Source organism: Hyla sarda, chromosome 6 (assembly GCF_029499605.1).
Source record: "Hyla sarda isolate aHylSar1 chromosome 6, aHylSar1.hap1, whole genome shotgun sequence".
Taxonomy (NCBI): domain Eukaryota; kingdom Metazoa; phylum Chordata; class Amphibia; order Anura; family Hylidae; genus Hyla; species Hyla sarda.
The window spans coordinates 161,620,536-161,633,724 of record NC_079194.1 but is presented as its reverse complement, the minus strand read 5'-3'; the positions used below and the strand labels follow the sequence as shown (position 1 = coordinate 161,633,724).

General features: G+C 47.9%; 1 protein-coding gene across 4 annotated transcripts in view; it reads left to right on the top strand.

Annotated features, from left to right (window-relative positions):
* The window catches only part of URI1 (URI1 prefoldin like chaperone), a 90,199-nt gene extending 77,592 nt beyond the window's left edge, over positions 1-12,607 (top strand). For 2 of the 4 annotated variants that reach the window (XM_056525672.1, XM_056525674.1), the window contains exons 9-11: positions 345-487; positions 7,089-7,320; positions 10,672-12,605. In XM_056525672.1, coding sequence (XP_056381647.1) covers positions 345-487; positions 7,089-7,320; positions 10,672-10,857 — 561 coding nt within the window. In that variant the 3' untranslated portion in view covers positions 10,858-12,605. Of the gene's footprint in view, positions 1-344; positions 488-7,088; positions 7,321-10,671 lie in introns of all 4 variants that reach the window. The other 2 variants (XM_056525670.1, XM_056525673.1) reach the window with 2 other exon arrangements.
* Positions 12,608-13,189: the final 582 nt, after the last annotated feature.

The window sequence follows — 13,189 nt, the reverse complement described above, 5'->3', positions numbered from 1 at the left end:
GGACTATTCATAGGATTCAGATTATTGGGCAGACTAGATGGGCCAAATGGTTCATATCTGCCGACACCACCTATGTTTCTGCCAGTGAAATGACCGCAGTGTGAATGAGCCCTAAGCCTCTGGTTTTCATTCACTGGCATTTTTATATTGAAATCCTGCCCTATTTCATAAATGCATGCCAACAAATCTAGGGAGCAAAACTAGATCACCATTTGTTTTCAAGCTTTAGGTTTTGAAGAAAAAGTCCATTCACTGATGGCAAACAAATTATGAACATGATGCAGAATTTTTTATTCTTTAATGATTGTTTTATCAGTAAATGTGCAAAATATCAATTTTATCAGGTGAGAATTAACACTGGAAAAAATACAACTTTGAAATATAGTGAAAAGAAAGAAGAAGCAAAACGAAAAAGGAAAAACAGCAACGGAAATGGTCACTCTGTACCAGATCTGCCAGTGATAAAGACTCCGGCAGATATTTACAGGTAGAGGTTGTGTGTATGTGACCTATATGCAGACTGTTTACGTGTACATACAATACTTATGCGACACATGGTGGAAGATAGCTATGTAGACGTGCCCAAGTCTATGCCAGAGCTGACTATATTGCCACAGGCTGCCGTTACTGCTGAATTAATGTGAGAACCATTTCTGAGGGCAATATTACCCACTTAGCACGAGCCGCTTGGCTTAAGAGTTATTTCTCTATTGGCTCCATTGGGGGACACAGACCGTGGGGTGTATCTTGCTGTCTCTAGGAGGTGTGACACTATGGTAATAAAAAAAAAAGTCAGCTCCTCCCAGCAGGATATACCCGCCTTCAGGCTCTGAGCTAGTCAGTTTAAGCTTAGTGTCTGAAGGAGGTGGACATGGGCTGGATTCTCCAGTCCAGGTCTTCTGTTTTTTATTTTCCTAATATAGGATGTGTTAGTTTTTTTTTTTTTTTTTTATTCCCTTTCTTTTCTGTTTTCAGGTGTGGACTCAGGAACTGCGGTTCACTGTTTCCCCATTGCGAGTAAGGGGGCACAGACATTGCGTATATGCGCTGTTAACCCCCTCTCGCCAATGGTCAGCGTCTGGGTGGTACCTTAGGGGTCCGGGTCCCCCTTTTTTCTCTGCTCGCCTCGCTCGCGCATAGCAGCTAGGCGTGATGCAGGGATAAAAAGCTGACTGAAGTCTTCACTGAACACTCCATTAGGTAAGTTCTTCTGACTGAGGTAAGTACGTTTCTCCACAGGTACGGACTTGCAACCTCTGGAGACCCCCTGTTTTTGGCCCACCCTTCTTATGGAGCTGGCTTTTACAAGGGCTTCATTTTTATTCTGGGGGAGCAGTAGCACTAAGGGGGCATTAAATTGGGGCTCTTCACTTTATATCTGTCGTGTGTGTGTGTGTTAGGGCACTATGTCCTCAGCGCCTTATATGCGGCTGTTGCCGCGGCGCTGCTACGGGTCGGACGCTCTCAGCGCCGGCTTTACTTTCACTTTGTTCACAGCGCCTTATATGCGGCTGACGGCCGCGGCGCTGGTACGAACTTTAGCACCGGCTTAGTTTCTCTTGTTCCGGCAGTCTCTGCCGGCGTTAGGCCGCCCACTCTTCCCCCCCGAGTGCATATGCGACCGACAGGTGCGCTCGGGATGAGGAGCAGGCGCCATGACAGTTCTTCTAGGCCGGTCTATAGCTCCGCCCACAGGGCTGGGAGCTCTGAGGCGCCGAAGCAGCCTCCAATCAGCGCCGTGGGCGCCAATTTCAGTATGAAGGGGTCAGTTAGTGCCTGATTTCGGGCACGCCCCTCTCTTCCTATTGGCTGGCCTGTTCCTCCACTATAGCTGCACGGAGCGAGCTCTCCTCTCTGCAGCTGACAGGGGACACAACCTTTTTTTTTTTTTTTTTTTTTTTTTTTTTTTTCCTCTTCTCTTTATGTCCGTACCCAGGGCTGTTCCTCCCTCTATTCAGAAACCTGGAAGCTCAGTGACTTACTATGTCTGAAAGCACTGTAATACCAAGATGTCTGGCTCCGTTGAGCCCACTTGCCCTGCCTGCTCTACTGCTCCCCCAGACCCCCCGATGCCCCCTGATGCCCCTTTGGTCCAGTGGGTTCAGCCGCTCTTCCAGCCTGGGTTTCTTCCCTGACCCAGTATATGGATGACTTGACCAAAGTCTCCCGTTCGGTGGCTGAGGCCTCCCGGGAAATGGTGTCCACCTTGAAGGGGTCTTCCCTGCGCAGGACCTCTGAGAGGGCCCGCTCTGTCTCCTCGTACTTCACGCTCTCACAAGTGTGCTAGGGGTGCCTCGTCTGACTCTTCCATTGAGTCTTCAGATAGACCTGAGCATTCCCCTCGCGGGTCCCGCTCCCCCCCCCATCATCTGGGCACAAACGTCGCTCCTCCAGAGAACGTTCTTGGAGTCTCTGCTCTGCCACGCCAGAGCCGTGTACCCGGTCTGGGTAGCCCCCCTCCAGGTCTGCCTCTACTCATTCACTTTCCCCTGGTGAACTAGTGGGCGAGGCTTCCGAACCGGCAACTGATCCAGAGGACCGCTCTGACTCAATTGCAACGGTGAACTCATTGGTGACTGCCATAAGAGACACCTTTCACTTGGAGGACCCAGGATCTACGGATGTCAATCCAGAAGTATCCTTTCATCATACTAAGCCAGCACCTAAAAGGTTCAGCTCTCACGCTGACTTTGATGACATTCTGGAATCCGCATGGAAATATCCAGACAAGAGATTCCCGGGAATCAAGACAATTCAAGAACATTATCCATTTAACAAGGACTTTGTCGCTAAGGTGGCTTTCCCTCCCTCTGTGGATCCACCAATCTCCCGGATCTCTAAGGCGACTACACTGCTTCTGGCAGATGCCGCTGCCTTCAAGGATTCTGCGGACAAGAAGGTAGAATCTTTAGCGAAGTACGCTTCTGAAGCAGCTGGCTCTTCTCTTATTCCCATCTTCGCCTCGACATGGGTGTCCAAGGCCCTGTCGGAGTGGTACCAAAGGCTCCATCAGGATATCTTAGCGGGATCCCCCCCCCCCCCCTGGAGGATCTATCTGCTCTGGCTCTCCAATGCGCTAAAGCTATGGACTTTCTGTGCGCAGCTTCCGTGCAGTCAGCCCGTTGTTCTGCCTTTGCTGTGGGTCACCTAGCGGCCCTCCGCCGCTCTATGTGGCTTAAAGCTTGGAATCCGGATGCCGCTTCCGAAAGGTCTCTCACTGAGCTTCCCCTTACGGGCGGCCGTCTTTTTGGCAAACGCCTTGATGAGATTATCTTTGAGGTAAGTGTTCCTTGTTACTTCAATATAAGACTCTCCCTACTTCCCAAAAGAAGTCCTTTTCCTTTTGGTCCTTTCGGACCTCTGGCCCCAGTAAAGGGTCCGGGCAGGCACCCTCGCGGGACAAGAAGGCTCCCTCGTTCCGGGCACGCCCGTCTTGGAAGTCGGACTCCAACCGCCCAAATCGGGCAACCGCAAACCCACTTCTGCATGAAGTGAGACCCCCCCCCACCCGCTGTTTCTTTTCGGGTGGGAGGTTATCTCTTGTTTTTTCCGAGACATCTGGACCTCACACATTCAGGACCCTTGGGTCAGGGACGTGGTGTCCAACGGTTACCGGATCGAATTTGCTTCCCTTCGGAGGGATCGCTTTTTTCTATCCCGGGCCCCCCGGTCTCCTCCTCTGGCGAAGCAATTTGGTGCGGCTCTCCAGTTTCTGCTTCTCCAGGGGGTTATCGTTCCCATCGCTTCGGGGGAACGTTTTCGGGGTTTCTATTCAAATCTTTTTGTGGTCCCCAAGAAGGACGGTTCTGTGCGACCAATCCTAGACTTCAAGCGTCTCAACTGTCTCCTTCTCATCCGCCACTTCAGAATGGAATCTCTCCGCTTGGTGGTGGTGTCCCTGGAACAAGGGGAGTTCCTTCATTGGTGAACATCAGGGATGCCTACCTCCATGTGCCAATATTTCCGGGCCATCATCGGTGCCTCTGCTTTGCGGTTCCGGAGTGGCATTTTCAATTCGTAGCCCTCCCCTTTGGTCTAGCACCAGTGATGGGCTTGTTACGGTCGAGGGGTATCTCGGTGATACCCTATCTGGACGAGCTTCTCATCAAGGCTCCAACCAGAGCCCAGACTCTGGAGAATCTGGGCGTCACTCTCCACACTCTGATTCCCTTCGGGTGGATGGTCCACCGGGACAAGTCAGTCCTGCGTCCTACCCAGTCTCTAACCATTCTGGGATTTCAATTTGACTCTGCCTCTGCCCAAATTTGTCTTCCACCGGACAAATGTCTGGCGCTACGGGCGGGGGTCCGCTCCCTTCGGACCCAGGTATCAGTCTCCATCCGCACTTGTATGGAAGTCCTGGGTCGGATGGTGGCAACTATGGAGGCCATACCCTTTGCACAGTTTCATTACCGTCTCCTTCAACTGGCGATTCTCTCTCGATGGAACAGGTCTCCTCTGTCCCTCGATCGTCCGATTGTTCTCCCTCTCAGGGTCCGTCAGTCTCTGCTCTGGTGGCTTCGCTCCTTTCTTCCCCTTCACTGGCAGGTTGTCTGTCGGGCTGGGGCGGCGTGTTCAGGGATTGGAAGGTTCAGGTACTCTGGTCTCCTCCGGAGACCCTTCTTCCGATAAACATATTGGAATTACGGGCGATTCTTCTTTGTCTTCTTCATTGGGAGTCACGTCTTCAGTCCAGTCCTGTCCGTGTTCAGTCGGACAACGCTACGGCCGTGGCGTACATAAATCTACAGGGCGGCACTCGCAGCTCGGCAGCCATGGCCGAGGTGTCCAAGATTCTCAACTGGGTGGAGACCAAGGTTCCGGCCATTTTTGCAATTCACATACCGGGAGTGCTCAACCGAGTAGCGGACTTCCTCAGTCGGTCCTCGCCCGCCCCCGGCGAGTGGTCTCTTCATCCGGAGGTCTTCACGCAGCTCTGCGGCATTCCTGACGTGGATCTCTTCGCGTTTCGGCACAATTGGAAAATTCTTCCGTTTGTGTCCAAGTCAGGGATCCTCAGGCTTTGGCCGTGGACGCCCTAGTGATTCCTTGGGCGGGGTTCGCCCTACCTAATCTGTTCCCTCCTCTTCCGCTCCTTCCCAGGGTGCTGAGGAAGCTTAAGGCAGAGGACGTCTCCAGATGGGCCCCGAAGGTCGTGGCACGCTGACGTGGTCAACCTCCTGGACGACGCTCCTCTGTGCCTTCCACCCCGCCCGGATCTACTCTCTCAGGGTCCTCTTTGCCACCCTAATTTACACTCGCTGTATTTGACGGCGTGGCGGTTTGAGGGCCCGCGGGTTCTCTTCCCAAGTCTTTCACACCATGCTCAAGGCTCGTGAGCCCTCCTCCGCAAGAATTACCACCGTACTTGGCGGTCTTATTTTCGTTGGTGTGAAGCTCAGGACTTCTCCCCGGTGACCTTCTTGGTTCCCCGTCCTCTCTCCTTTTTGCAGTCGGGGTTGGAACTGGGGTTGTCTCTCAGTTCTCTTAAATGTCAGGTTTCGGCACTTACTGTTCTTTTCCAGCAGCCCCTGGCTTCTAATCTTCATGTCCGGTCCTTCCTGCAAGAAGTGGCGCACGCTGTTTCTCCTTATCGGTCACCTTCTCTCCCTTGGGACTTGAATTTGGTTCTGGGTGCCCTCCAGGGTGCACCCTTTAAGCCCCTTAGAGAGGTGTCTCTCCGCCTCCTTTCTTGAAAAGTGGCGTTTCTTGGGGCTATCACCTCCATCCGGAGGGTGTCTGAATTGGCAGCTTTTTCCTGCTGTTCTCAGTTTCTGGTGATCCACCAGGACAAGGTCGTTTTCCTGCCAGATCCTTCCTTTTTACCTAAGGTGGTCTCAGCCTCTCATTTCAATGAGGACCTTGTCCTCCCGTCCTTTTGTCCGGTTTCTTCTCATTCTTAAGAGCGCTTACTACACAAGCTGGACGTAGTTCGGGCTGTTCGGTCTTATCTCTCCATCACTTCTTCGTTTTGTCAGTGTGATTCCTTTTTCGCCTTTACGGAAGGTCATCGCAATGGACAACCTGCTTCCAAGGCCACCATTTCTCGGTGGATTCGGTCCGCTATTTCGGAAGCCTTCGCTGTAAGGGGAAGATTCCTCCTTTCAGGGTTGTGGCTCATTCCACACGTTCTGTTGGGGCATGCTGGGCTCTCTAGAATAGAGCCTCGGCCTCGCAGATTTGGTCGTCTTTGCATACTTTCCCGAGGTTTTTACCGAGTTCATACTTTCGCATCGGCTGATGCTAGTCTGGGCCGTAAAGTGTTGCATGCGGCAGTGGACTGGCCGTCTGCCTGATTACTTATCTGCCCACCCAAGGGAAGGCTTTGGTACATCCCACGGTCTGTGTCCCCCCAATGAAAACGAGATTTTTTAACACTTACCGTAAAATCTCTTTCTCAAAGGATCCATTGGGGGACACAGCTCCCGCCCTTTTTGTTTTTTTTTCCCTTTGGTTCTCTGTCCGAGGGTGTGTTCTGTTATGTTTTTTTTCTTCTGGTTCTCGGACAGTTTTTGGGTCTTTCTTTGACTTATTGGTCTCCTCCTATTGCTCTGGAACTTAAACTGACTAGCTCAGAGCCTGAAGGCGGGTATATCCTGCTGGGAGGAGCTGCCTTAATTTTTTACCATAGTGTCACACCTCCTAGAGACAGCAAGATACACCCCACGGTCTGTGTTCCCCAATGGATCCTTCGAGAGATTTTACGGTATGTGTTAAAAAAAAAATCTCCTTTTTCATCCCATCACGGTACAGTTTTCTCTTATCCCCACATAATACAACAACACCTGTAACCGTACCTTACTAGAGCATATGAAAATCATAAAGGAGACTTTTAGCTCACGGATAATGACTTGAGCAGAAATTGGTGAGTGCTGTATAAGCTATGTTCACACATTGTGCTTTGGTTTTATATAAGATGTTTTAATGATTGTTACGGCCATTTAGGGATTAGAAACACTGCCCAGAACACTGTGGGAACAGAGCCTTAATCTTGATGTTAACCTACCCTTGTAGAGATTTTGGGTAAACGGAATGTTATGACTTTATTGGTCTTTAACCCTGCCTGAGCCATGAACTTTGCATTGCAGAGTGTTTGTGGATGTTGTAAATGGAGAATATGTGCCCCGGAAATCTATCATGAAGTCTCGAAGCCGTGAGAACAGCGTGTGCAGTGACGCCAGTGATCACAGCTCCCACGAATTTGAGGAAAGAAGAGGTTTTATAAGGAACATAAGCCTAGAGGACAACCCCTTCAGTGACTACAGTGAAGATGATGACCGGGGCCATAAAAAGATTTCCCCTGTGTCTGAACCATTAGAGGTGAGACAGTCTGCTTTCTAAATAGAGGTGGAGAAAAGGAAGCTCTAGACATAACTATTCTCCATTTACATTCTAATGTACGTTCTCTAGATCAGTGATCTCCAATTGCTGGATCTCTTGCTCTTGTAATGTGAACACTACAGACATACCATGAACGCTCACCACATGTTGTTGTTTTGCAACAGCTGGAGAGGTGAAGATTGGAGCTTTATATGAAGCCACTAGAGATGAGCGAACTTACAGTAAATTTGATTCGTCACGAACTTGTCGGCTTGTTGGTTGCTGACTTTTCCTGCATAAATTAGTTCAGCTTTCAGGTGCTTCCGTGGGCTGGAAAAGGTGGATACAGTCCTAGCAGACTCTTTCCTAGCAGACTCTTTCCTAGCAGACTCTTTCCTAGCAGACTCTTTCCTAGCAGACTCTTTCCTAGCAGACTCTTTCCTAGCAGACTCTTTCCTAGCAGACTCTTTCCTAGCAGACTCTTTCCTAGCAGACTCTTTCCTAGCAGACTCTTTCCTAGCAGACTCTTTCCTAGCAGACTCTTTCCTAGCAGACTCTTTCCTAGCAGACTCTTTCCTAGCAGACTCTTTCCTAGCAGACTCTTTCCTAGCAGACTCTTTCCTAGCAGACTCTTTCCTAGCAGACTCTTTCCTAGCAGACTCTTTCCTAGGACTGTATCCACCTTTTCCAGCCCACCGGAGCACCGGAAAGCTGAACTAATTTATGCAGGAAAAGTCAGCAACTGCCGAGCTGAGAAGCTCGTGATGAATCGAATTTACTGTAAGTTCGCTCATCTCTAGAAGCCACACCTTTACCAGATGAGTCTTCTACATTATAACCTGTTATCATTTAGTCATTGCCTCTATATTTTATGATATGTTGATAAGACATAAAATACCTATTGTTTAAGGGGCAGGGCTGGAGGCCTGATCCAGGAGTTCATTGTAGTCCTAGCCATCCGTGACCGTATTAGAAGTTATAGTAAATTCTAAGTGTTCTTGTCTTTAGGGTATGTTCAAATGATGGAATGTTGCAGATGTGGAAAAGAATCTGTGGCTTAAATCGGAGGCAGATCTTTGGATATCTGCAATGGATTTGCAGTTTGATATACTGTGGATTTGCATGCAGATTACCCCTATTCAATGGGGCTAATCCATGTATAGCTATCCGCCATTGTTCTCAAGTCAATAAGGGACATGGTACTTTTTAGTTTTTCCGTGATGCAAATTTCAAATCCACAATAGAAAAAATCTGCACCATGCAAACTACTGTGCGGCTTTCTTTTACAATAATTGGAAGGCAGATGTCACTGGGATTTTATATCTAGTCTGTATATATATATGTGTATATATATATATATATATATATATAATATATATAATTAGCCATTGTATCATTAAATGTTTTACAGCTTTCAAATATACGTTGTTTTTACCATTTTCAAGATCTCTGCTTGCTAATTATAGGGAGGAATCATTCCACAAAAAAAATGTTGTTACCCATTACATAATTCTGACCATGCACATAAGATTTTTTGCCTGGCATCTATATTTCTCTTATAAATACCTTCTTTCTGTTTATTACTTGTTTTTTCATGCTTTAGAGGTGGCAATCGCTGCAACCTCTGCAGGCTGCTATGTAACCCCATCTTCTCTGTTTTCATGCAGTCTGATAGAACAGGAGTGAGCTCAGAAAAGTTCTAGTTCACCATTACTTACTTACTTTGTCCCAGCCTGTGCTTTAGCTTGAACAAAGATGATGCTGCAGCTGGACAGGATTATATTCTGGATAGTATGGGAACCCAAAGTAGTCTATTTCTATAAAAAGAAAATTTTCTTATGAAGTATATCAAAAAGGTTTTGCCATAATGTACGACATAAAAAGTCTTTGATCTGACAGTGACCATTTAATATCCACATCCTAAAGAGTTATCTAAACTTAGTTTTGAAACAGCTCAAGCAGCCGAGCAAGCAAGACAGGTGTCTACCTATGATTTTAGCCTCTGTATGTAAACAAGAATGTTCCTAATGGCAAGTATAGAAAGATGTTAAATGCTATTATACTATGATAAATGTGTATTTAAACAAAAGAGTAACAATTCCCAGTATGGCTGGGCGGTATACCGGTTCATACCGAACACCGACATTTTTGTGCTGCACGATATGAATTTTAACCCATACCGCAATACTGGTTTGGCCCCTCCCCCTCGGGAATGAATTAACCCAGTGCTGCGCTGTCCCCACATCGGGGAACTAATCATATGTGACCCGCAAGCGCTGTTCTGCCCCCCCCCCCCCCCCCATTAATTATTAGCCCGGCACTGCGCTGTCCCTATCGGGGTAAATACATGTCACCCGCATGCACTGCCCTCTTCGTCCTGTTTGTTGCAGCCACTGACACTCTATACCAGTGGTCTCCAACCTGCGGACCTTCAGATGTTGCCGTTGGCTGTCCGGGCATGCTGGGAGTTGCAGTTTTGCAACATCTGAAGGTCCGCAGGTTGGAGACCACTGCTCTATACTGTGCGGTATCCCTATGCCCGGGCTGCAAAAAGATAAACAAAATAAACTTTAATTCACCTCCCATTGGTTCGGTACCGGTCTCACTTGTTTCCTGGGGACGGGAACGTCTGACAGCCGTCAGCCTATCACCGGCCGCAGCGATGTTCCGCCTCGGCCGGTGATAGGCTGAGCCAACTGTCATGTAAGAAGCTCTGTCCGGCTTCTTACATGACAGTGGGCTCAGACTATCACCGGCCGAGGCAAAACATCGCTGTGGCCGGTGATAGGCTGACAGCTCTCCGACGTTCCCGTCCCCAGCGTAAGGCCAACGTAGGTGCGTTAAAAGTTTATTTTGTTTACCTTCTGCATCCCGGGCATAGGGATACAATATAGAGTGTCAACGCCGGCGGCCGCAACAAACAGGACGAGGAGAGCAGCGCATGCGGGTGACATGTGAGTATTTACCCCGATGGTGATGTGGGCTGATAATTAATATGGGGGGTGGAGGCTAGGAAATGCCGTTATATACCGTGAAACCGGTAAAAAATACCGTGATACACACATTTGGTCATACCGCCCAGCCCTAGGTCCCAGCAAAGCATCAGTCTTTTACTATGATAATGTACATTTCCGGTCTCCCCAGAAGACAAAGAAAATCTGTCCATGTATCTCACCCCATGTGATACAGGGTTTGTGAAGCACCCCTCTCTTCTGCCTACTAGGCTTTGACTGTGGAGAGACAGTGCTGCATGCCAGGCACTCTGTGCTAGTGTCATAAATGTACAGTAGATGTTACCAAGAGTTAAGGTTCTCTGCCTACAATAACTTTATCAATATTACTATTTTGCAGCCATTTTCTGGAACTGTAATAGAAAAGGAGCCTTTCTCTATATCTGTGCCAGTGACCGGAATTGCCCACCCAGGTCTGCCCACCATCCAGGAAGTAAAATCTGAAGAAGTCACAACAGAATTAATTGAGGAAGCACCAAAAAGAGTCTCAAAATTCAAAGCAGCCAGAATACAACAAAAAAAGTAACCTTCATCCTGCTTCTTGAGCAAGTGTTTAGGTCTGGATCACGTTTACTCGTTCGCTCTGTGCCGGATAATTTGCTCGTTAACTTTTAATCATTGAGGTGAATTCACAATCACTTTGAGAAGTTTTTTCTTTTGGAATAAATATGCAATTTTCACGGTTTTTAGTTTGAGTAGTACTGTCTGAACCCTTTACATGTGAAGTGGCAGAGAGGAGACCCCATTCCCCTCGTTCTCCCTCTACATCCTATTCTGCACACAATCATAGAGGTTTTAGTCAAACGTTTCTTAAGACCTGTATAGAGGTATTTTTTTTTGTCATTCATTTGTATTGCCTGGACCTGAATCCTTTAGGATTATTCAGCTCAGGAGAATCTTTTATAGGTGCAGTCATTTATAGTGACACACCTGCACTAAAACAGGGATTTCCATAATGGAGGAAGGAGATGCATTGTGCCAATGGCAACACCAAAGGACAGTGCAGACACTTTATTGTTCCCTAAACTAATGCAATAGATGGGCATGTACAGCCATGTTTAGAGCCGTATACCAATGAGGAAAGGGTGAATTCTAAAATCATTGTTACAGAACTCTCAGGTTTTTCTGTATTTTTTTTTCCTTTTAAGAAAGATAAGGGGGATAGAAAAGGCTATTGTTCCAAAAACATTTCGTACACTACAAGCAGGTGTAGAAGTCGATGCTTTTGGGACAATAGTATAGTATTTCTCACATGTAAAATGTGCTTTGTCTCCAAACATAATTGCAGCAAAGGATCAGGTTTTCATACATTCTGAATTGCAGCCAGGTAGCTCTGTGTGTCCGCTCTTAGAGGCGAATTTATACAGCGGGAAATCCGCCACTACAAGCGGACACCCAGCTACCTGTCCACAGCCGGGAACTCGGCCCCTCTGTGACTGCCGTTGGCACATCCACAGCATGTAATACGCTGTGGATACGCCCTGTGTGCCCTTAGGGGGGAATTTCACTTTAAAGAATGACTCCTAAGTAGAATGAATATAGTACATGCTTCCCTCAGAAAGGTAACTTGTCACCCATCAGTAGTGCCTTTTATATAAGCTAGCAAAGCAAAAGTAACCATCCATTCCTTGCCTTAGTAGTGCCAACTTTTCCTAAGGTTCTTTAATACATATGCTTAGAATAAATGTAACTACTTCTGCAGGTTAAATGTCGCTGTGTAAATAAATTTCTTATCTTGTATTGATTTTAAATTAGTCTGCATTGTACTTCAACTATAGTCACTATTGTGCTGGTAGAGTCAATGTGAGCACATATTATATAACTTGTTCCCCATTTACAACATATTTTGGGGCACAAAGTATTCTTCCGCATACAGCATTGGTCTCTTACCCAATGTAGTCTGGTAGTGACTATGTTTGGTCTATTTCTTGAACGTGTATAAATTTGGGTAATAGACTGAACACAGTCACTAGTTGACACACTCTTTACCAGGTTAGCGGAGAGATCTTATAATGTAAGAAAAACGAACCACTCTCTGTGTCAGTAAATTTCCAGAGTAAGCTGTAAGCAGACGCTGAACATCCGGCAACTATGGTGAGGTTTCAACTTTAAAGCCTGCAGAATTGTGGCTGCAGGTCTGTAAATTCATAAAAATACTTGCCCCTGTACTGATGCTGAATTACAGCCTGTAGTAGACTCCAAAGTGGCTTAAATTGTTACGATCATTAAGATAACTTTTAAAGGGGTACTCCGCCCCTAAACATCTTATCCCCTATCCAAAGGATAGGGGATAAGATGTCAGATCACCGCGGTGCCGCTGTTGGGGACCCCGGGGATCGCTGCTGCAGCACTCCGCTATCATTACTGCGCAGAGCAAGATCGCTCTGCACGTAATGACAGGCAATACAGGGGCCGGAGCATTGTTACGTCACGGCTCCGCCCCTCGTGACGTCACGGCCCACCCCCGTCAATACAAGTCTATGGGGGGGGGGGGGGGCGTGGTGGTCGTCACGGCCCCTGCCATAGACGTGCATTAAGGGGATGGGCCGTGATGTCATGAGGGGCGGAGCCATGACATCACGCTGCTCCGGCCCCTGTATCGCCCGTCATTACGCACAGAGCGAACTCGCTCTGTGCAGTAATGATGGCGGGGTGCCGCAGTGGCGATCCCCTGGGTCCCCAGCAGCGGGACCGCGGCGATCTAACATCTTATACCCTATCCTTTGGTTAGGGGATAAGATGCCAGGGGCGGAGTACTCCTTTAACATGTCGCTCAGACATGTCAGTCAAAAGTTGTTGATCCCACCAGGTCTCACTCCTGAGACTCGTTATTAGCCCAGGGAAGCGGCCAGCAATTG